The 24,676-nt window shown below is 41.5% G+C and overlaps 1 protein-coding gene across 4 annotated transcripts in view; it reads right to left on the reverse strand.

Annotated features, from left to right (window-relative positions):
• GMIP (GEM interacting protein) overlaps window positions 1-24,676 on the reverse strand; it is a 108,087-nt gene that overhangs the window by 37,522 nt on the left and 45,889 nt on the right. For all 4 annotated transcript variants that reach the window (XM_083599856.1, XM_083599855.1, XM_083599857.1 and 1 more), the window contains 7 exons: window positions 15,865-15,958; window positions 12,396-12,471; window positions 11,018-11,081; window positions 9,030-9,155; window positions 8,050-8,114; window positions 6,701-6,811; window positions 6,424-6,504 (listed from right to left, as the gene is read on the reverse strand). In XM_083599856.1, the coding sequence (XP_083455982.1) occupies window positions 6,424-6,504; window positions 6,701-6,811; window positions 8,050-8,114; window positions 9,030-9,155; window positions 11,018-11,081; window positions 12,396-12,471; window positions 15,865-15,958 (617 nt within the window). The remainder of the gene's footprint in view (window positions 1-6,423; window positions 6,505-6,700; window positions 6,812-8,049; window positions 8,115-9,029; window positions 9,156-11,017; window positions 11,082-12,395; window positions 12,472-15,864; window positions 15,959-24,676) is intronic.

Below are 24,676 nucleotides of genomic sequence, written 5' to 3' on the forward strand. Positions count from 1 at the left end.
AGAACTTTTGTCTGACAGCTTAAGAGTGTGGGAATGACCTTGAGTGAAAGACTTTGTTATGGCAGATGGTAAAGAGAAAGAGGACTTGCAAGAAACAACCTTGAGATCTGGTAGACAATACAAAATTGATCTTTCTATGCAAAGAAGGGCTTCTGTATCAGGAGCCTCTGGAACTGCAGCTGTCTCAAAGGCAAAAGTGAAAACAATGTCTTCAGAAGAAGCATTTGCTAAGGTATTGGAGAAAATAAATGATTCTTTGGAGGAACTAAAAAAGCAAGGTGCAGAAACTAGAGTACAAGTTGCTGAAACAAACAAGAAAATTGAAGAAATCTCTGGGAAAATTGACTCAAATACAAAAAGCATAACTGACCTTGGGAATAAAGTGAACTCTAATGCAGAAGCAATTGGGAAATTATTGGAGGATTCATCTACAACACGAAAGATAGCGGAGGAAGCCAAAGAAATTGCAACTGCTGCCGAGGAAAAGTTCCCACCGGTGTACAGGAAACTAGACGAGTATGAGCTGGCACTCTCTATGCAAGATATGCAACGCAAGGAGAGGAATCTAAGGATCAGACTTGTGCCAGAAAAGGAAGGAGACAATTTGGTGGATTACTTGACAAAAGAATTCTCTGATTTTTGGAAGCAGGAGCTGGATAAGGAAGAATTTAAGATAGAGAGTGCATTTAGATTGGGAATAAGGCAGAGGAAGAACAGACCCAGAGATTGCTTAATAACTCTAAGATCAAAGGAGGAGAGAGATAAAATACTGAACCTGCATTACCAAACTACCCTTCAAATTGAAGATTTTCATATCGAGATTTTTAAAGATATTCCCAAAAGTATTTTGGAGGCAAGAGGATCTTACAAGGACTTGGTGACGCTGCTGAAAAGAAACTACATACCATTCAGGTGGGAGTTTCCTCAAGGCTTGTCTTTTAAATACAAGGGGAAGAAAAGAAGAATAAAGACAGTGAGTGATAAAGACAAGTTTTTAGGAGAACACGAAGAAGACCTACAGAAAGAGACGTTTCCAGGACAAGGGCATCCTTCAAGTAAGGCATTAGACACGGATACGGAACCACCGTCAAAAGAGGAACAACAACTGGGAGCTGTAGGAGGAAAGAGTAAATAGCCCCATCATGGCTCTGCAACTTCTAACCTGGAATTGTAGCGGTTTAAATATTCCCAGAAAAAGGAAAAATATATTTCATGTTTTAAAGAAAGACCAATTGGACTTGATTTGCTTACAAGAGACCCATGTGACAAGGGCACATAGGAAACTATTAATAAATAAAAGATTGGGACAAGAATTTATATCTTCAGACAGAGTAAAAAAGAGAGGAGTGGTGATCTACGCAAAGGAAAATTTGCAACCGAAACAAATTTTTAAAGATGACCAAGGAAGATATTTGGCAATTGAAATTCAATCTCAAGGAGAAAAGTTCTTGATAGTGGGAATCTATGCACCAAATGAAGGGAAAGCTGAATTCTTTAAGAAGTTGCATGAAATTTTGATGGACTATTTGGATTACAAATCAACTATGATTAAATGGGCTCAGGACATTGGTCATAATATTCTGTTTGCGGATTGGGAAAAGTTGTGGACCACCGGGATGAAATTTACGGCATGTAATGCCTTAAGAGAAAATATTATGAAAATGATCTATAGGTGGTACATAACCCCAGTCAAGCTTGCAAAGATTTACCATTTGCCTGATAATAAATGTTGGAAATGTAAAGAAAAAGAAGGTACATTTTTTCACCTTTGGTGGACGTGCCCGAAGATTAAGGCATTCTGGGAAATGATCTATAATGAACTTAAAAAAGTATTTAAATATACCTTCCCTAAGAAACCAGAGGCCTTTCTCTTGGGTATTGTCGGCCAAGGGGTGTTAAAGACGGGTATAATTTTCTTTATGTATGCTACAACAGCAGCTAGAATACTCATTGCAAAGTACTGGAAGACACAAGATTTACCCACACTGGAAGAATGGCAGATGAAGGTGATTGACTATATGGGCTTGGCAGAAATGACGAGCAGAATCCGAAACCAGGGAAGAGAAGCAGCGGAAGAGGAATGGAAAAAGTTCAAGGATTATTTAAAGAAATATTACAAAATTTAATGAAAGTTAGAATGATGTTGGACTGGAAAGTAAATGGTTACTATTAGTAATGGTTAAGACAAGGAGAATAAGGAAGATTAGCTTAAATTTAAATTAAAACAAGGGAAGATTTGCTGAAGTAATTGATTAGAACCTGGAATACAGAAAAGGGAGGCATGAGGAAGTCGGGGAAGAAAGGTTTAAGAAATTAAGATATGAAATGGTACTCGTTTTCTTTTTCTGTTTTGTTTTTGTTTTTGTTTGTTTATGTATTTGTTGTATTTATGTTATGTTTGTGTGGCTATAAAAACTGCTTAATAAAAAATATTTTAAAAAAAATAATAATAAAAAAAATTCTGAAATATACCTTTCCCAAAAAACCCGAAGCGTTTCTTCTAGGAATGGTTGGAGAGGAGATCAGGAAAGAAGACCAAACAATGTTCCAATACGCAACGGTAGCCGCCAGGATATTGCTAGCGCAAAATTGGAAAACCCCTAATATCCCAACTGTTAGAGAATGGCAAATCAAGTTATTTGAATTTATAGAATTAGCAAAGATGACACAAAAAATCAGGCAGCAAAAAAACGCAAAATTTATTAATGATTGGAATAAATTTATAACATACATAGAAACAAATTTAGGAAACAATAAAATCACAGTAGGTGTAATATAAAACCGGCGATGTATAGATAGAGGTTGCAAAAAGATACCGCAGAAAGATATTGTGGTGATATAGCTCAAAACTGAAATGGAGGGAAGTCAATCAATGTTATGTTGTAATTTGATATGTGGTTTGTTTTGTGTTGGTTTTTTTTTTCATGGGATGTAATGTCTTTTTCTTTTCGTTTATAAGCTTTTGTTCTTTTACTTTGTATGTCTTTGGTTATGTTGTTTTTTTGTCTTAAAAAAAAGAACTCAATAAAAAGAAATTTTAAAAAAAAAGGGTGCTTTCGAACTGCTAGGTAGGCAGGAGCTGGGACCGAACAACGGGAGCTCACCCCGCCGCGGGGATTTGAACCGCCGACCATATGATCGGCAAGTCCTAGGCACTGAGGTTTTACCCACAGCGCCACCCGCGTCCCCACATAAAGTCAGATAGTATTCAGCAAATTCTGAGGTTATTTCTTTGGTGGAGGATGTTATGTTACCATGTGTCTTTTTATGTGACACAGTGTATTCTTATGTGTATTTTTACAGTGTATTTTTGTGACACAGTGTATTCTTATTTTGAGTAATCTTTTCCTACATCTGTTTGCTAATAGTCTGGAGTTCTTCCCCCCATATTCGTAAAAGCGTTGTTTAGAATATAGGATGTTAATAATTGTTTTATTGATTTCTAGAAAGTTTATTTTCCTTCTTTTTTGTTCTATGAGTTTAAGGAGTTTTTTTGGCTTCTGTTTGTTTGTAGTGTGATGAGAGGGTTGTAATGTCTTGTTTGAATTTATCAATTTTTGAGGAGGTTTTTTTTTTTTTAATGGATGCCGCCTTCTTTATGAAGGCTCCTCTGTTGACCGCTTTCATTGTGTCCCAAAGGAAGGGGGTTGTAACCACATCATTGTCCTTAAAGCAGTTCTGGAGAGTTTTCGAGAGACTCTCTCTAGCTAGTTGGTTTGTGGTTAGGATGGGGCTGAAGGACCATGATGAGATAGTTTGTGCTTCTTCTCCTATTTTGAGGGTAGCTTCTACTGGGGCATGGTTTGTGATTTTAATGTTACCAATGTTTGCTGTTTCTACTGGGGGATCAGGCCTTGTGTGAGCAGAATGCTGTCCAATCTGGACATTGGGACAGGACGGGCCAGTCCCTCCCCCCATGGCAGCTGCAGCAGCATGGAGACCAGCCAAGCAGCACAGTTGGTGCTGGCAGTCCTCAGGAGCCCTGCGCAGCTGTGGCACTCGCCACCTTGCCTTGCTGGAAGTCAGCCATGTATGGCTTTTAATTAAAGTTGACAGAGAAAGGCATGTAATGCCTCTGAGAGCACCTCTGGCTACGGTCCTTGGGACGAAAAAGGATCACAGACCCTCCAAGTGTCTTTATTTTCCAGGGACATCCCTAATTTAGAGAAGCCATCCCGGTTTCTGATTTGATCCTGGTTGGTCCCGCTTTTCCTTAGAATATCCCTATTTTCATTGGAGAACTATTGGGGGGTATGGAGTTATCCAACCCCCGAGCCTCTGAGGGGAAGTTTTTTAATGTCTAGTGTTTTATTATATTTTTATATCTGTTGGAAGCTTCCCAGAGTGCTGGGGCAACCCCAGTAAGATGTGTGGGGTATAAATAGTCAAATTATCATTATGGAATGGGATGTCCATATTTTCTTTTTAAAAAATTTATTTATGCTTTCACAATATTCTTCTACATTATTCGACTTCCCCACACACCCCACCCTCCATGGGTTCCTTTTTACTCTTAGTTGTGCTACATATCTTTATACCCCTTTTAATTGATTTAGCTGCTGTTCATATATCTATTCCTACTTGGAGATTTATGTAACTGTTATACAGGTGAAACTCAGAAAATTAGAATATCATGAAAAAGTTCATTTATTTCAGTAATTTAACTTAAAAGGTGAAACTAATACATGAGATAGACTCATGACATGCAAAGCAAGATATGTCAAGCCTTTATTTTTTATAATTGTGATGATCATGGCGTACAGCTGATGAAAACCCCAAATTAATAATCTCAGAAAATCAGAATATTAAATGAAATCAGCAAAACAAGGATTGCAAATATTGGACCTCTGAGAAGTAGAAGCATGCATATATACTCAGTACTTCGTTTGGGCCCCTTTTGCATCCATTACTGCCTCAATGCGGCGTGGCATGGATGCTATCAGCCTGTGGCATTGCTGAGGTGTAATGGAAGACCAGGATGCTTCAATAGCAGCCTTCAGCTCTACTACATTGCTCGGTCTCATGTCTCTCATCTTTCACTTGGCAATGCCCCATAGATTCTCTATGGGGTTCAGGTCAGACAAGTTTGCTGGCCAATCAAGCACAGTAATCCCATGGGCATTGAACCAGGTGTTGGTACTTTTGGCAGTGTGGGCAGGTGCCAAAGTCCTGCTGGAAAATGAAGTCAGCATCCCCATAAAGCTCATCTGTGGAAGGAAGCATGAAGTGCTCCAAAATCTCCTGGTAGATGGCTGTGTTGACTGTTGACTCTGGACCACAGTGGACCAACACCAGCTGATGACATGGCTCCCCAAATCAACACAGACTGTGGAAATTTCACACTGGACTTCAAGCATCTGGCATTGTGTGCCTCCCCATTCTTCCTCCAGACTCTGGGTCCTTGGTTTCCAAATGAGATGCAAAAGCTGCTCTCATCAGAAAAGAGATTTGAGTAGTTGATCATCACAATTATATTAGTTTCACCTTTTAAGTTGAATTACTGAAATAAATGAACTTTTCCACAATATTCTAATTTTCCGAGTTTCACCTGTAATTCTTTAAATATTCTCCAAAGTTTTCCCACTCGTCTCTTATGGTATGTTCATCCTGGCTTCTTATCTTTGCAGTCAATATTGCTAACGCCACATATTCTATTAACTTATTCTGTCAATCCTCTTTCATTGGTCTGTTTTATCCTTCCACATTTGTACATAGGCTATTCTGGCCGCAGCAGTTGCATAAAGAAAAAGATTTAATACATTCCTAGGTATCTCAGCCTCTATTATACCCAAAAGGAACATCTCTGGGTCTTTTGGAAATGGCAACTTTAGCATTTTTTAAAGTTTCTGTGTATATCTTCTCCCAATATTCCTTAGCTTTCTTACATCCCTACCACATGTGTATACATGTCCCCTCTGTTTCTTTGCATTTCTAACACCCTTTTATACATTTTGACCAATAGTTGGGGTGAGGCCCCCTTTTCTATTGGAGAAATATTGCAGGGTAAGGGATGACAGATAAGAAGACTTGAAAGTGTTGGTGAGACTGTCTTTCTTTGAGCACAGGGGTTACAGGGATGATGTGAACTTGCATGGAAGCCCTGGGACAAGCTCCTAGTCCAGGCATAAGCAAACTCGGCCCTCCAGATGTTTGGGACTACAACTCCCATCATCCCTAGCTAACAGGACCAGTGGTCAGGGATGATGGGAGTTGTAGTCCCAAAACAGCTGGAGGACCGAGTTTGCCTATGCCTGTCCTAGTACTTCCCCAAGCTTCCACTTTCATATCAATCCCAGCATGCATTGCCCAGGAACCAGCTGAGAAATACTGCATGGCCCACACCCATCTGAAAGGGGACCTCCCAGTGATTGCAGCTTTTTCCCTCCCCCCCCCACCATGATCCTTTCCTAGATCTGCTCTTACCATCCTTTTCTGCTCCTTCTGCCACTGATCTTTGAATTCCTTCCGCCATTTCTCAATTTCATTCCTCTTCGCCCAAAGAGGCTGCAAGGCAAGGTGGGGTGCAGGAAGTGAGATCTCCAGCAGTAGGTTTCATTATTTACAAATCTATGGCATCCAGGAGACACCACGAGTGACCAAGGGACCTGGGCAAATCAGCAGAATGGATTGCAAGCCCAAGAGATATTTTAGTTGCTGCATTTGTAAAATGGTGTCTCATCTAAGCTGAGAAACACTGTACCTGATAGTATTCCTTCATTTGCAAAATCCCAGCCGTCTCTATGGCCAAGTTCCCTGCCCTGATGTCATGCTCCATGGTCATGGTGTACAGATTCTGTAAGGGCATACAAGTCTGAAAAGACAAAAACACAGAGCCAATGGGTTCTAGGACTGAGAGTGTTGGGACTGGAACCAGGATGTTTGGGTTCAAATCCCAGCTTACAGGGAATGCTCAGTCTCCCTATTAGCACAGCGATGAAAGAAGACCTCCTATCTCACGTATGTGGCACTGCTCTGCCGGTTTCATTTGCTGGCTCAATGCAGTAACCATGGCATATGTGAACACCTCACCCCGTGGATCAGCCACGTCACGTGGCAAGTGTCCACATCAGCACTGCAACTGGCTTTCGAGACTTTTGAAGCACCAGAGCCAATCCACAAAACTAGCTGCATACCACACAGAAGTGGTTTTCAGCAACAACCCCTCTGCCTGCTTAAAGGAGAAAGCAGAGAATCAAGCTTTAGGAGTTCTAGCTGCAACTTAGCCCAGCCATATTAGAAGCTAGTGTCATGGCACTACGATACAGTCAAACCTCAATTGTCAAATGTAATCCACTCTGCAAGACCATTCGACTTCCGAAACGTCCGACAACCAAAAATTGAAAGCAGAAGCCTCAATACAATAGGGAAACTCAAAACGGAAGCCATATCAGAAGTTCAGCTTCTGAAAATTGTTTCAAAACCAGAACAGTTACTTCCGGGTCTTTGGCATTTGGGAGCCAAAACATTTGAAAACGGAGCCATTTGAGAACAGAGGTTTGAGTGTACAACATAGAACAGGGACAGGAAACTGTGTGGTGCTCCAGAGGTTGTTGGGCTCCAACTCTCATCAGCCCCCCCCCCCCAGCATGGCCAATGGTGAAGGAAGGTGGGCGTCGCAATCCAGCAACACCTGGGGGTACCAGGTTGCCCATCCCTGACATACAGAGGATGCTGGTTGCTTCTCAGAGCTGCAGGAATGAAACAGACATGAAATTAATGCTAATAGCATGGTGTAATGCACATAAGAGTTAATTTTGCTCTGTCAAGTAGAGAGGCTAGCTTTCAAGTGTGTCATGTCCATTAACTAGCTGATGAGAACATAATACCAGAAAATAACAGTTGCCTTTGGGTGCTGCATTATTGGAAGTGGCACCCTGGAACACTTGCCCTTGCATGGGTGAATTCATCTTTATACGTACTGGAAAAATGGTACCTGCATGGGAGAGACTAGCAAAGACCCTACAGATCAGACAACGTAGGGCAATACCGAAACTATTTCACACAGCCTGTGAAATGAAGTCCCAGAAGGGAGCAACTAGGAAACAATACCTGTGGGAAAATGGCACTCCTGCCAGCATCAGCGATCTTCAAGATGTTCTTTGCAAACTCAGTTTCTATGAACAGAAAACAACAATAGACTGAATTTCTAAAGGAAACATATAGTAGGAGCAGAGAGCTTCTTTCTATGTAGCCACAAAAACATGGGATTTTGGAAAGCTGCTCCTACCTTGTGGCAAGATTCATGGAAAGAACTGTGTGTTGGAGTGTTGTGGGTATCAAGGAGTTAAACACTGTGCTTATTGGGAATGCTGACTCAGCAGCATGTGATGACTAAGCATCATGGGGCGTAGCCTAATTGATTCCTTGCCAGCTAGCATAAAGAGGCAAGGTTGTCTTCAGGTGATCATAGAATCATAGAGTTGGAAGAGACCACAAGGGCCATCGAGTCCAACCCCCTGCCAAGCAGGAAACACCATCAGAGCACTCCTGACATATGGTTGTCAAGCCTCTGCTTAAAGACCTCCAAAGAAGGAGACTCCACCACACTCCTTGGCAGCAAATTCCACTGTCGAACAGCTCTTACTGTCAGGAAGTTCTTCCTAATGTTTAGGTGGAATCTTCTTTCTTGTAGTTTGGATCCATTGCTCCGTGTCCGCTTCTCTGGAGCAGCAGAAAACAACCTTTCTCCCTCCTCTGGCTTCTCCCTGAATGTAATTCCACCAGTATCTTGTGTATCCTTAATGTACCAAGACTGCTTTACAATGCTGCAAGACTGCAACTGAATAAAGCCTTACTGAAAATCCAGCTGGATTCCCGAATGCTTCTTGTGGGGCTCTTGTATGTCGCAACACTGTGTACCCATTCTAATGTCATCTTCTGCTGCTGGATTGCTTGTGGGGACATTTTTTATGGCTGCCTAATGTGGAAATATATCACCTGGATTTTAACTTAAAAGAGTCTGTGTTAGAGGAGAGTTTGGAGGATCTGATGGCCTGTTTAGGTCATGGACAATGCAAAACCAGCCTCACCGTAATTCAGGCGTTTGTCAACCCAGGTCAAGAGTTCCTTGACGTATTTGCACCACATCTTGGCATAGCCTAGGGCTGCTTCCACGCCACCAGTGCACTTGATCAGCATCTCGTCGGCCTCTTCAGCTGAGAAAATTAATTTGCAGGTTTCAGGAACCAGCTGCAGAAGAAGTCCCTGTGGCTGACCACCAGCACTCAGCAGCGTGAGGAGGCAAACAAGTCTCCATTGGTCAGGTCAAAGCCAGACTTGGTGTCTAGCCGCTCTGCTCATTGGACCACAGGAAGCCCATTGGCTTCCAGGAGACCAAACATCTTTACCAGCCTCTTGCTTTACTCTACCCCCCTCCTCCGCTGATTGGTGATTGGCCTTTTCAATCCCTGTAGCTTCTCCTTCCTTGTAACATGCACTGCCATTGTAACAAAGTGCCCCGTGTGTGTGTCTCTTGCAGCACCTGCTCCATGTCTTCCGCCTTCCTGATGCTTGCCTTGCTCCTGAGCCAGACAAGGCTTTCTCTAGTTCACTAGCAGTGCTGCTACCTTCATCTCTTTGGGTACTTCCAGATGGAGCCCTAATATTGTAAATAGGTTATTCAGATATCATTAAAGGGGTCATTGGCAACAGGTTTGTTGTTCTTGATCCAAGTTAAATGGGGTGGTGAAATATGGATTGGTATTTTGGATGCCAACCAAAACAGAGAAGGTCCTCAATAATATAAGAAATAACAGACAAAATCACAGGAACCTCTGGAAAGAATGACAGGGGTATAAAATCTTATTTGTAAGTGTCCAGCAACATTGGGAGGGATTTTCATACTTAAGGAGCACCAATCCCCCAATGACTCATCCTTTGGACATGCCCTTCTTGTCATCTGTCTGTGCTACTGTTCTGGAACTAATGAGTTCTCCAACTTACAGTTTCATTTTTCTCCCTGGCAACTTGGTCCTTCAGCCAGGCTACCTAGCCAAAAAGACCAGTTCTCACAATGAGAGGCCTTTCTTCTGTAGGAGGACAAAGGACCCCACCTGTGTGAGACATCACACTGAATGTCTGGCTTTTAAGAGTGTGTACATACTTAATAGTGATTGCTCTTAATTCCAGAGCACTTCCCTCTTCGACTCCCTTTTACATATGTCTTTAATACAGTAATGCTTAAACGTGACTTTGATCCCATGAATCAGTGAGTAGGAATCTGTCATTTAGGGTGGAAAAATCACAAAACCTGGGGATAAGAACTTGCTGAACTAAAAATTGAACTGGAATACAAGAAGGGGAGGTGTGGGGAAGTCAGGGAAATATGTTATTGAAAGTAAGGAATGCAAATTCTATGTGTGTTCTTTTTGTTTTTAATTTTTTTCTTGTTTTTTCTTTATTTTTTTTTGAAAACTTCAATAAATATCTTTTTAAAAAAAAGAAAAATCACAAAACCTAAGCAAGTTCTTCCAAGGCAAGGTTTGTTCCAACACTTGACCTACATAATCACATGCCTCCCAGGATGGTCATCCTCATGTTGCCACCATTCAGCCATTAAACTGCCCCTAAACAGTTCTGAAACTAGAGAAAGGGGAGAGGGAGTGCCAGCAATCTCCTCCCCCTTCCAGATGGAAGTAGTGATGGGGGAAGCAACCAAAGAATGTGTTTCCTCACAACAGGTTGTGGGTAGCCATGCTGTTAAGTGAAAATATAACCAGAGGGTGGGCTTTTGTAATTAAAAAAAAATCATTTAATTGACACATCCTCCATGAATTCATCAGATCCCCTTTTCAAAGCCATCTAAGCTACTGGTTATCGCCACATTGTGTGATGGTGAACTCCATAAATTAATTGTGCATTTTGTTGAGAAGGACTTTCTTTTGTCTGTCCTGGATGTCCTGCCATTCATGATGCCAAAAACTTACAAGAGTCCTCAAGCCTAGCAGCAGATGTAAAATGACAGTGGCAATCCAAACTGAATTTGGCCACCTTTGTTTAACCTCCCTTGTCCTGTTACCTGACATGTTCCCTGGTTCTCCTGCTTCCGAACTTCCTTCACATTTATAGAAAGCTTCATCTGTCTGTGAAACAAAGAGAGGATAACATTTTTGAGAATGTTTCTAAATGGGCGAATAACCCCCAAATGCACAGCCCCCCATTTTAAAGCTTCATTTGGTTTGTTTAACACAACTACAGTGCTTTAGGGCTCTTCCAGCTTCTGTTTGCCCCATTGCTTTCTCGAGAGGAAACCCATTCTTCACACTGAATCAGAACAAAGGTCAACCAGGTTTTCTCCAGGTGGACATTGGCTCCCATTTAGCAAGTTTTCCTGGGGAAAGCAGCAGGGCAAGTGGAAACCCGCTTGTGCTTTCTAGGAATGGGGCAAGTGGAAGTGTGGGCGAGCCCTTCATTTTGCCAAAGGGCACGAGGTGCAGACTGTGCACCTCAGACCCACCCACCCACATAATCTGCTTCTGATGCAGAAACTTGGGAAGGAGCAGATGGTCATAGCTGTCAACTTTTCCCTTTTCTTGCGAGGAATCCTATTCGGAATAAGGGAATTTCCCTTTAAAAAAAGGGAAACGTTGACAGCTATGCAGATGGTAGAAGGCAAGTGATAAAATCCAAAACCTCACAAGATAGCTGAAATATCCTGCAGTGTCGTCTCAGACACCTTTCACACCCTTTGAGCTAAAAAGTGATATTAAGCTAATTTCTCACTATTTGGGGATCCATAAGGATCTGTGCCTTGGATCCACAATTTTACACCATGGCAGCATTAGACCAAAGCACAGGATCTGTGATTTTTGCAGTCTTGTCAATGAGACAGATATGATTTGTGATTTAATGGTAATTTGGGAAGGAGGAGAAAACTTCTTTAAAAAATTATGCCGTTTCCAGTGGATCTGTTTTGCTGGATCTTTGCACATGTACACTGCCCCTTCTCTTCCTTCCACTCTCTCCAATTACATTTTCTCTTTCTTGACCACTTTCTCCCCTAGCCCCTCCCCACAAGCTCCCAGAATCTTCCCTTTCTCCTGCTTTCAGCTTCAGTGCTGGTCTGAGCTTGAAAAGCACCTGCAGCAGAAAAGAAGCAGATGAAGGTAAGAGCCTTCCAACTTTGTCCTCCAGCTGTACAGGACTTTTTGAGGGGAAGAAAAGCAGCCAGCCCCCTTCTCCCCTGTTAATGCAAGGGACAGTGAGTGGTGTGTGGAAGTTCCCATAGGCACCATGTTGGCTACCCATTTTGCTAGTTTTGTGGTATTAGACTTTATGGGGGAGTTTATCATGCAAAGGAAGGGATTTGGTTACTTTTGAACTGTTGGAACAAATTAGCTTTTCACAAATGCACTAATAGTTTTTCACTCCAGTGTCAGGCTTACATTTCAACGTACCTGTAGTTTTTCTGTCTGCAGGTTTGAGATTCCACTATCATTGTCATTAACATCATCAATGAACATATCAACTGCCCTGCAAATTAGAAAGAGCCAACAAGTAATATTACACACACGGCAGAAGTAAAGGTTCTCCACCAGAACCATACAACACAAAATGGGCCATACAACACAATATTATGCAGAATGGTGTAGCTGCCTTGAGTGGTAGATTTTAGGAGCCATTACTGAGTGGCAAATCCTCCTTTATTTATTATTAGATTCTTATCTGGGAGAATGGTAGCATTTGGATTTTTCCACCCCAAAAACCAGAGTATTTGGGGTCATCCTGACTGAGCAAGATGTGCACTGGCAAATTCATTTTTTTTCCTGGTAAAATGTACAACATATGTGCTCTCAATAGGGAGTCATAATCCATTGTGGCTCCCTGCTTATATGCACAAATGATGGCAATGACACACAGGTATTTGCCTTCCTCCATTGCTGCTTGTTCATCAGTTTGAAAGCCTTCCTTCTAAAATCTGCAATGGCAGCATACCAAGAAATGCAACTATTCCCTAAAGTTATGACCATATAAACAAAAGTAGCTTGGGGGGGGCCACTAGGTGGCGCATCGGAAGATGGCTGACAATAACATCTCTCCGACCCACACGAGGTAATTTGGAGGCTATGATGGGGGTAATTAGCCTCCTTAACCCCCCCAGGATTATGGGGGGGACGGCCCTTGCCTGCTGTGCCCTATACCACCCCCGAATTTGTGGGGGTGGGGGCACTAGGCACAAAGCCCTCCTGTGGGATTCCGGCACTCCTTGATGCCGTCTCTGATCCGCGCCTCTAGTTTGCAAGAATCTTCAAAAGAAACAATTTGGACGAGATAAATTGCACATACTTCAAGGAAAAAGGGGGAGTAAAGACTGCTGACAGAAGAGATCTCTGATAACAAGGCAAGAATAAAATATGAGAAGATACGACAAGATACGGTATTGCAAATGACTGAGGGGGGAGGGGGGAAAAACCTTCCATTCCTTTTTACGTGATTTAACAAGAATCCCCTCCCCTAATAAGTCAGAACTTTAAGGACTTAAGCTGTGATTTAAGGCTGTGTGGAGATAAACTTTCGAACCAAAGCAATGTTTCAAGACGAAGCTGGAAAGTTAAGAGTTTTGGAATGACGCAGTTAAAAATGCCGTCGCCATCTTGGGAGGCATTGTTGGAGCTCTTGGGTCTGGGAGGAGAAAGAGAGAAATAGTGCTGTTTACATATCGTGGATAAACTCCTCTGTGGGATTTAAGAGCGAAAAATGCCTGATTTATGATGGAAAGAGTGATGTTATCTACGAAGGAGATATATGGAAACCATCTGGACTTAGATTGGAAGAACGGGAAATTCACACAGGATTATTATATTTGCTTATCGGCTTAAGGAGACTAACAGAAGAGATCGTAAAAGAAAAAGAGAAATTATATGAACAAGATATGATGTGGAAACACCAAGATAAGACTGGATAGAATTATGAACTTTGTCTGGACTGATTGGGACTGATTTGGACACTAACGCAGTAATAAGAAGATGATTTGAATCCCCCTTTGGATCTTGAAGTATGGGTTCCCCCAACAAAATTTAAAAATTTGGCTTTGTAATTTGGAATTTATGTGATGTGATTTAATTTGATGTGATTGGCCAGTTAATAAAAATTATTTAAAAAAAATAAATAAACAAAAGTAGCTTGTCAGACAAGCTGGTTTGATAGAGACAAAAGTTGCATGAAACTCCAGAAACCTTGATTTTCTCTCTCCCCCAAGGTCAAGCAAACCCAGCAGTAGCATCAACTGTGTGGGGCTGGTTGCATTTCCACAGAACAATTTTAGTTGATCCTGCTTCCATTGAAACTGCATTCCTTTGATTTGTTCCCAAAGTAAATTACTCCTGATGTCATTATTCTCTGCTGCAGAATTATCTATTGTCATCATCTTCATTAATCAATTAGTTTCTATAGAGTTGCCTCAAGACAATGTACAATGGAAACATCAATAAACAGTTGCTGGGGGTGGTGGGTGTACCAGCAGTTGTGTTTAAAACAAAACTGAAACCATACCAAAGCAAAAACCCATTTAGCCAACTGGAAAAGCCTATAAAGCCTCAGTTTGTTTCTGGAAAGTGTGGATATTGGGCACCTGTCGACATTGGGCATCTCAACAGGAACGCTATTCCACAGAGCAGGGGCAGCCACACAAAAAGCCCTGCCCAGAGTTACCGCAGAGAAAACTTTGGAAACCTTTGGCACTGAAAGGGTAAATTCTCCTGCATGCTGCAGTGATCTGCTGGGTGAGATATAAGGTGGTCTCTCAAGCTCCCTGGTCCTGAGCTATAGAGGGGTTTATATCTTCATACCTGCACCTTGAACTTGGACTGGCAGCAGCTTGGCAGCCAGAAAAAATCCCCCAAGTGGCGTGTTATATGCTGCCGGTGGTTTGCTCCCGCATTCTGCAGCGGCTGCAGCCTGTGGACCAACCCCAAGGGCAACCCCATGGAGTGCACCAGAGTAGTGCTAGATTCTATCTAGGTTACCAGTACATGGTCAAGTTATCCCAGTCCAAGAATGGCCACAGCTGTCTTACCAATCAAGCTGGTAAAAGGCACTCCTAGCCACGGAGGCACCTGCACCTCAAACTTTAAAAAACCAAAAACCAAAAATAACATAAAGTACATGTCTGCTACCAACACCTTAGGGCCGATCAGTTTGCTTGAAGGATCCCCTTACCCCAGTCAGCCATCTGGATCTGCCCAACTCGCACTGTTGCAGGTGTGCCAGAATAGCTGTTCTGCATTTGTAAGGAACCCATATTTTGGTGTCACAGCTCCTAAACCCCAGAACTCCCTGCCCATTGACTTTAGGCAGGCTCCTTCCTGTATTTTTTCCAGTACCTGCTAAAAACTTTTCCATTTGGGCAAGCCTACCCAGACATGTAAAGTTGATGGGTATTTAACCCATAATGTTAGCTTAGAATGTATACTTTTAACTGTTGATTTTATTCATTTTGCTTTTTATAGCATGTTTCTAACACTGATTTTTATTGACAATTTAAATGTATGTTTTATATTATTTGAAAAGTGCTTAGAGGTTTTATTTCCATTTAAGCAGTATATAAATTTTGTTAAATAAATAAAAGAACCAGGCTAAATGCAAGAAGAATTCAGCTGGGTTATTTTTTCTGGCTTTGCACCCTCTGGTTCTGGCGAAAAGCATAACAACCTGGACAGGTCAGTAGAAATATTGTTCTGACAATTCTAAGCCATTTTCATGGTTGCAGTTGTGCTTTTTTCAGCAGCCACAGTTGATGGAGATGCTCATGCCTCATCTGCATTGATCTTTCTCCCTTCAGTTCTGTACAACAGTATGGATAAATTTAGCAGTGGTGGTGAGCACTGTGTTAGGAGGATTGCTATGAAACCGATCTTGAATACATACGAATTTCCAATTGAAATTTCTATGGCATCCAGACTCCGGAAAATCTCACTGAAGCGTTTCTTGTTTTCAGTCCCTTTCACTTGGCTATTGAGATCTGGAAAGGAGGATAAAAGGGATAAAAGAGAAATCTCTGTGAGGCCTTGTGCAAACAATGAAAGATAGAATCTAGCCATGCATTCTGGCAAAATTATAGAGAAGTCTTGTCTTCCTTTCAAGCTAAAATCTATTGAAAACTATTTAAATAATTAACAATATGGATGTGTTTGAAATCTTATTGGGCTTAGTGAATGCTCAAACTGAAATAAAGATAGGCACAAGATTTGCAGAGCTGGCTTGAAACTCTCCTTAATACAAACATGCCATTTGCTCCTTAGGAAAAAACAACAGTGATGCTAGTTTGCAGGAAGATCTGGCTTGTCACAGCACTCGGTACTTTTCTTCTGGAGGTACTCAAGGCTATGCAGTACGGGCACCTCCCCCCCCCCAAAGTTAAAAGTGTGGCATTTACTGTAACAACTTCATGGTGTCCGCCAAGACCCTTTTTCCTTAAAAAGAAAGAAAGGGGGAAAGCACTGACAGTACTAATTGGCTAGCACACATGACATCACCAAGACATTAGTCCTGCGAGCAGTTTTGCAACTCTTTTAAACATATTTGCATTTTTAAAAACAGAACATGGAGGATGAAAGTATAAACAAACAAACAAACAAACAAACAAACAGCATTGTGAAAAGTAAAATTTAAAGAAAGGCTGTAAGCATAGGAGAGAGTGGCAGAACTGATGGCCGACCCAGCATCTGACCTGATAAGATCCAGCAATTGTCATGTAAACTGAAAAGTTGCCAGGCTTGTACCACAGACCAATAACCAACTGTGGCGACTTCCGGAGGCGGCGCCAACGGCAATGGCGGTCTCCTTCTGAGTAGGAGGGAGAAGCTCCACAGAAAGTGGGTCTGTCCGCTACGGCGAAGCGGAGACCCGACCAGAAATCGCAGGCGGAAAGAGCCTGCGAGCGTGGGACTCGGCAGGCACCTTTTGCGCCCCCCGATTCAGCGAGGGAGCCCCGCAAGGGGAGCGGCGCGGTGCTGCGAGGCGATTGCTGCGTCTGTGGAGCGAAGCCGCATAGCTGTTGCCGGAGAGCGCTGACCTTTTTCCTGTGAAGATTTGGCTGTAAAAAGAATATCCGTGAGTAGGTGAATTTAAAAGATTTGGATTTGAAGAGGGAAATAAAGTGAAAATTGGGCACCGAAGCGGAAAGGTGTAAACAGGAAGTCCGCCTTTCCGTTTTGTAACAGATCAAAGCAAAGACGTTCCAACGCTATTACTTTAAAGTGGACTTTAAAGTTTTAACTCCAAGCATTAAAAGAAAGAACCCCCCCCCCCTTAGAGGAGAGGGGGGAAGCTAAGAAAGTGACTTTATTTCTTCTGGGAATCTAATAGACTTTTTGTGGAATCCCTGGGAACGGACTGCCAGGTTTATGAGGATTGCTACGTTTGGACTCGCACTATCTATAGATACTGTAACATTTAAGATTTAACTCTGCAAGGAGATACATTTAGAGAGTCTCCTTGAGACTGAATTGCATGTTTCTACTAAAGAGGGGACACGGAAAGCTAGAAAAGACTTTGTTACTTTGTTATTTAGAACTTTATGGCGGTTACTGTGTCCCCCTAGAGGACTACTGAAGTTTGCATCTGACTGGGGGAATTTTCCATTGCTAACACTGGGGACTTTCCACTGCAAGGCTTGACTGTGGGAACTGACCTTGACTGAAGATAAAGGGGAATGACTGACCAAAGAGCAACAAGATCTAAGGTCAGAGTGCAACAGTCTACTTCAGTCTCCCAGCAACGCAGAGCATCTGTGCCTGGCCTCCCTGTGACTCAGGAGGAAGATTCAGGGCAAATTGAGACAAAAGGAATGGCCTCAGAAGGGGAATTTACATCTGTACTGAATAAAATTTATGAGAAATTGGAAGGCCTAAGCAAACAGGTTTCAGACCAATCAACTGAAATTAAAGGGAACACAGCCAGTATTAACTCAAATACAAAAGCTATAGAAAAACTGCTGGAGGAATCTGCGTCTACCAGGAAAATAGCTGAGGAAGCAAAAGAAAAGGTTGTGGCTGTGGAGGAAGAAATTAAACCTATGCGTAAACAGATTGGGGATCATCAGGCTCTATTGTCTATGATTGAATTGAGAGAGAAACAGACAAACCTGAGGATCAGGGCGGTGCCAGAACTTGAAAAGGACAATTTGAGCGACTATCTTTCACAGGAATTTGAGAAATTTTGGAACCTGGAGCTGGAAAAAGACTTTAAGATAGTGAGCGCCTTCAGACTTGGAAGAGGAGGGAGGAAAAACAGGGTGAGAGACTGTTTGGTGACCCTCCACACGAAAGAGGAGAGGGATAAAATATTGGGTGCTCACTTTCAGAAGACTTTAGAAATCAACGATTCCAGAGTGGAGATTTTTAAAGATATACCGAAACATCTTTTGGATTTGAGAACTAACTACGGAGACTTGGTGGCCTTGCTGAGAAGGAATTGCATTGTTTTCAGATGGGAGTTCCCCCAGGGACTGTCATTTACTTTTAAAGGGAAAAAGTTCAGAATCAGATCAGTGGAAGACAAGGAAAAATTTTTGAGAGACTTTGAGGAAGACTTACAAAAAGAAGTGACAGATGTGCTAAAAGTCCTGAGACCAGGAGTTCTAGATACAGCACCACCACCTTTGGGACCTGACAAATCGAAAAAAAAGATACCACCGCAAGAACTTGACGAGCTTTTGGGAGCAGCTGGAGGAAACTAAAATATTTACACCATGTCTCTGCAATTATTAAGCTGGAATATTCACGGATTTAACTCCCCGGAGAAGAGGAGGAAAGTCTTTCATATATTGAAAAAGGAACAATTGGACTTAATTTGTTTACAGGAAACCCATGTGGTAAGGCTCCATAGAAAAGTTCTTATTAATAAAAGATTGGGCCAAGAATTTATCTCATCGGACAAAGTCAAAAAGAGAGGAGTTGTTATTTATGCTAAAGAGAGCCTATCACCGAAATTTGTTTTTAAAGATGAACAAGGAAGGTTTGTTGCAATTGAGATTCAATCACAAGGTGAAAAATATTTGATCGTAGGAGTGTATGCACCAAACGAGGGGAAGTCTGAATTTTTTAAGAAATTGCATGAGACATTGTTGGACTATTTGGACTATAACATCATTATGATGGGAGATATGAATGGGGTGGTATCTACAAACATGGATAAGTCGCAGAGACAGGTGGTAACTAAAGATGGCAGATTACCAAAAACTTTTTTTGAATTGGTTGACAATATGGACCTGATTGACATTTGGAGAACTAAGAACCCCCTTGGAAGAGAGGGAACATTCTTCTCTGAAGCCAATATGACCTGGACAAGAATTGACCAAATATGGATAACTAGAGGACTGGCACCTAAGACTCGAAAAGTGGAAATTTGTCCAAAAACTTGCTCCGACCATAATGCGGTGAAGATGGAGATGAAATTAACACCAATTGGTTCCTTCAGATGGAGGATGAATGACACCCTATTTAGAGATCAAGAGGTTATTAAGAAGGCCCAAAAAACTTTGAGAGACTATTTTGAGATAAATTTGAATACTACGGTTGAAAAAAGAACAATCTGGGACGCAAGCAAAGCGGTCATGAGAGGGTTTCTGATCCAACAGAATGCAATAAAGAAAAGAACTCAAAATGAGAAAAAAGATAAAATTTTGGGGAAAATAAAAGGGGGAGAGAAGAAACTAAGAGCGAAACCAAAATCGCAAGAGATTCTGAGAGAAATCAAGTTATATCAAGTACAATATATGAAAATGATAAATCAGGAAGTGGAATGGAAAATTAAGCAGATGAGACAAAAGTCATTTGAATCGGCTAACAAATGTGGGAAACTGCTAGCATGGCAGATGAAGAAAAGACAGAAACTAAATACTATCACAAATTTGGAGGTAAATGGAAAGATCATACAGAATCCATTGGAAATTAGAAACTGTTTCCAGAGATATTTTAAACAATTATATACACAAGGGCCACAGAAAGAGGTTGAGCTAGACCAATTCCTGAGGAAAAATGGACTACAAAAAATCTCTCAAGAAAAAAAGACAATGTTGAGTGATAAAATTACAGAACAGGAAGTGGAGGGTGCCATTCAGAATATGCAATTGGGTAAATCTCCAGGACCAGATGGTTTAACCTCCAAATATTATAGAGTTTTGAAAGATTGGTTAATTCGGCCACTAAAGGAGGTCTGCAATGAGATCTTAGAGGGGAAAAAGGCGCCGGAGTCGTGGCAGGAAGCCTATATTACACTTATACCGAAAACTGAGTCTGAAAAGACGCAACTTAAGAACTACCGCCCCATATCCCTGCTTAATGTGGATTACAAAATATTTGCTGATATTTTGGCTAATAGGTTAAAAAAAGTATTATTGGAAGAGATCCATAAGGACCAAGCTGGCTTATTGTCGGACAATACGAGGAATATAATTAACATTTTGGAGAAGCTACAAGTGAACATAAACACTAAAGCAGTTTTAATTTTTATAGATGCGGAGAAAGCCTTCGACAACATTTCTTGGTGTTTTATGAAGAAAAATCTTCAGGGGATGGGGGTGGGCCAAGGGTTTGAGAATGGTATAAGTGCAATTTACTCAGAACAAAAGGCTAAACTAATTGTTAACAATGTGGTGACAGAGGGATTTAAGATAGAGAAAGGTACACGACAAGGCTGCCCAATCTCCCCATTGCTCTTTATTTCAGTCCTGGAGGTATTATTGAACATGATTAGAAGGGACCGTTTGATCAAAGGTATTCAGGTCGGAGCCAAGCAATACAAATTGAAAGCTTTTGCAGATGACCTAGTTTTAACATTACAGGAGCCAGAATCTAGTTCGAAAAGGGTTTTGGAATTGATTCAAGAATTTGGTCAGGTGGCGGGTTTTAAGTTGAACAAGTCAAAAACTAAAGTTCTTGAGAAAAACTTAACACCGATTGAGAAAGAAAGGTTTCAGAAGGAGACAGGCCTAACAATAGTAAAGAAAGTTAAATATTTGGGGGTTAACATGACTGCTAAGAACTTAAATTTATTTAAAGATAACTATGAGAAATGTTGGTTGGAAGTGAAGAAAGATTTAGAGATATGGTCAAACCTGAAGCTTTCCTTGTTGGGTAGAATTGCGGCTATTAAGATGAATGTATTGCCAAAGATGTTATTTTTGTTTCAATCTCTGCAAATTTTGGACAAAATGGACTGTTTCAAGAAGTGGCAGAGAGACATTTCTAGATTTGTCTGGCAGGGCAAGAAGCCCAGAATAAAATTTAAAATACTAACTGATGCTAAAGAAAGAGGTGGATTTGCCCTGCCAGACCTGAAACTTTATTATGAATCGGCCGCATTTTGTTGGCTGAAAGAATGGCTACTTCTTGAGAACACAGACATTTTGGACTTAGAAGGTTTCAATAACGTTTTTGGATGGCATGCATACTTGTGGTACGACAAGGTTAAAGCTCATAAAGCATTCAAAAACCATATTGTCAGGAAAGCATTGTATAATGTCTGGTTAAGATATAAAGACTTACTGGAGAATAAAACCCCAAGGTGGTTGTCACCAATGGAAGCAAAGGCACTGAAAAAGTCCAATATGGAGGCCAATTGGCCGAAATATTGGGAAATATTGGAACAAGAAGGAGATAAATTGAAATTGCAGAGTTTTGAGAAATTAAAAGACAAGGTGCGAGATTGGCTGCATTATTTTCAAATAAGAGAGGCCTATAATTCTGATAAAAAAATAGGTTTCCAGGTGGAAAAATCAAAATTGGAAACTGAATTGTTAGAACCCAAAACTAAGATACTTTCAAGAATGTATAACTTGCTGCTAAAATGGAACACGCAGGATGAAACAGTTAAATCTGCTATGATTAAATGGGCACAAGACGTTGGTCATAACATTATGTTTGCTGACTGGGAACAGTTGTGGACCACAGGTATGAAATTTACGGCATGTAATGCCCTAAGAGAGAATATTATGAAAATGATATACAGGTGGTACATGACACCAGTCAAGCTTGCAAAAATCTATCATTTGCCCGATAATAAATGTTGGAAATGTAAGGAGGTTGAAGGTACATTCTTTCACCTTTGGTGGACGTGCCCAAAGATTAAGGCTTTCTGGGAGATGATTTATAACGAAATGAAAAAAATATTTAAATATACATTCCTTAAGAAGCCAGAGGCCTTTCTCTTGGGCATGGTCGGCCAATTGGTGCCAAAGAAGGACAGAACTTTCTTTATGTATGCAACAACAGCAGCAAGAATTCTTATCGCAAAGTATTGGAAGACACAAGAGTTACCCACCCTGGAAGAGTGGCAGATGAAGCTGATGGACTATATGGAATTGGCGGAAATGACTGGCAGAATCCGAGACCTGGGAGAAGAGTTGGTGGAAGAAGACTGGAAGAAATTTAAAGACTATCTTTGGAAATACTGTAAAATTAATGAATGTTAAAATTATGCTTGGATTGGTAATAAGTGGTAATTAGTGACAAAAGCTAATAAGATTATGTAAAAAATGTATTGATAAATGGTTGAAAATATTGGGGTATAATATGTTATGACACAAAGTTAAGATATTTGAAAAAAGGGTAAGAATTTGCTGAATTAAGTATGTAAACGGGAACACAAAAGGGGGGAGGTGTGAGGAGGTCAAGGATATAAACATATGACTCTGAGGATCTTGAGAAAAATGGATTTGTTTTATTTTTTTTTCTTTTATTTTTTTTTCTTCTTAATTAGCTGTTTTTAGTGTGTTTTGTGCGTGTTTTTTTTTTGTATTGTCTATTTTTATCTGTGGTTTTTCTTTTTTTTATTCTGTAAATTTTTACTTTTTTCTCTTGTAAAACTCTAATAAAAATTTATTTAAAAAAATAAAAATAACCAACTGTGGCTTCTCTTTAAACATTGTGTCTGTCATCCCCCCCCCCCCCGATGACAAAAGCAATACTGGATGGGTCCCACTGCTAGTAATATCATATTCTGAATCCATGCAATTGATGGGGGTGGGGCTAGCTAGTTGAGAATATGATAAAGGGCAAGAGAAATCAGTGCTGTTGTGTTGGAAGGGTATTTACAGGAGGACAAAGAAAAGTATCTTCACAGAAAAGCAAGGCACATTGTGTTCAAGGAGCTTTGAAGCTCAGTCAGAGCAAATGGCACTCTACAAATTGTTGTTTGCTCTGAGTCAGCTTTAAAGAGCCGCTTTTCTCAGGGAAAGCTCTGGAGCAAAAAACGGGGCACTTGGACATGGAGCTTTAAAGTGCAGATCTGTGCCTGGAAAGAGTGGGGCACAAGGTAAGTGTGGATAAGTCCTGACTGGCAGTGGCCTAACAGAATTTCAGGTCTTCCCCACACTTCCCCCCAGGGAAAACTACTCTTTAGTGCTCAATCGGAGCAAACAGCAATTGGGGTTTTTGTGGATTGCCATTTGTTCCGATTTAGAGCTAAAGAGTAGGTTTCCCTGGGAAAGGTGAAGGGAAAGGGGTAAACGGCTCAGACCTGTGCTTCCAAGGCACAGGAGAAGCGGAAGTGTGGACAAGCCCTTAAGACATTCCCTGCCCTTCCTGGAGATGTTTGGGATTGAACTTGGGCCAGTGTTCTCTCTGAGGACATCACAACAGTCATTGCAGTGGAGAGAGCTCCATGGGACGTGGGGAACAAATTGTCTCTTTGGTGTGGTCCTGAATCCAGACTAATTCCAGGAGTCCTGTTAAACAGGATCCACCCAAGAAAACTGACCTTATTTTTTATTTACCTATTTCACACCAGTTGCCAGAAAAACGGGGGCAAGGATGATATTTCCCCAGCCAGTGCTCCACTATTTTTATAACGGTCCTAGTGAGATTGATAGACAACTGGGACTCAGCAAAAAAACACTGAGCTCCACTTCTAGACTTGACAAAATTCAGGGGGCAGGAGCAACTTGCCTGTGGAGGGAAGCTGCACTGCCAGCTTTCAGGTAGCAGTGCCACTGCTGCTTTCCGAGAGGGAGAGGACAAGGTGGGAGGGAAGCCGGCTTGGTGCAGGCAAATGGGCAGGCTCAACTTGGCACTCCCTCCCATGTGCCCACAATATGCCAATCTCCCTGACACCTTGCTCCTCTCCTTCCTGGTAAGTGGTCTGGCCACCACTGGAAGGAAGCAAGGATGTGCTCCATGCTGGTACCAGAGCTTCTGATGCCAAAGAGAGGCAGTCCTACCTCAGGGGCTGCTTGGGAAGTGACATGACAGGCACCAGTAGCTGATTGGTTGGTATCAGGGTAGCATGGAATAAAGTGCATTGCATTACTCTGCACTATTTTCAGCTGGATTCCAGCTAGGATATTCACAATGGAAACCTGCTTAAGCCAGAACATTAAATGTGTTCTCCACGCATGCCCCATGTCATCACCAACTCTGCTTCAAAGGGTTGAGAGAATTCCAGTTTTGGGAGGCACACAGGGGTGAGAAGAGGGGCAGGACATTATGTAGCACAAGGAGAAATACTTGCACTGATGGACCATTGCTGCTCTGCAGAATTTCACCCCTTGGCTCTCCACTTGCAACGGGGGTTAAATTGTGCCAAAATTGCCTTTAAAAGCTCCAAAACCTCAAATTTTCTTGTAGCTTTTACTTAAAAAAAAAAAGCCCAACAACTTTCAGTGTGTCATGGTTTTTACTTTTTTAAATATGGCAATCCTACTTCTGGGAGAACTCTTTGATGGGCGGCTGAGGATTCT

Source organism: Podarcis filfolensis (assembly GCF_964270895.1).
Source record: "Podarcis filfolensis genome assembly, chromosome: 2".
In the NCBI taxonomy this organism is placed as follows: Eukaryota; Metazoa; Chordata; class Lepidosauria; order Squamata; family Lacertidae; genus Podarcis; species Podarcis filfolensis.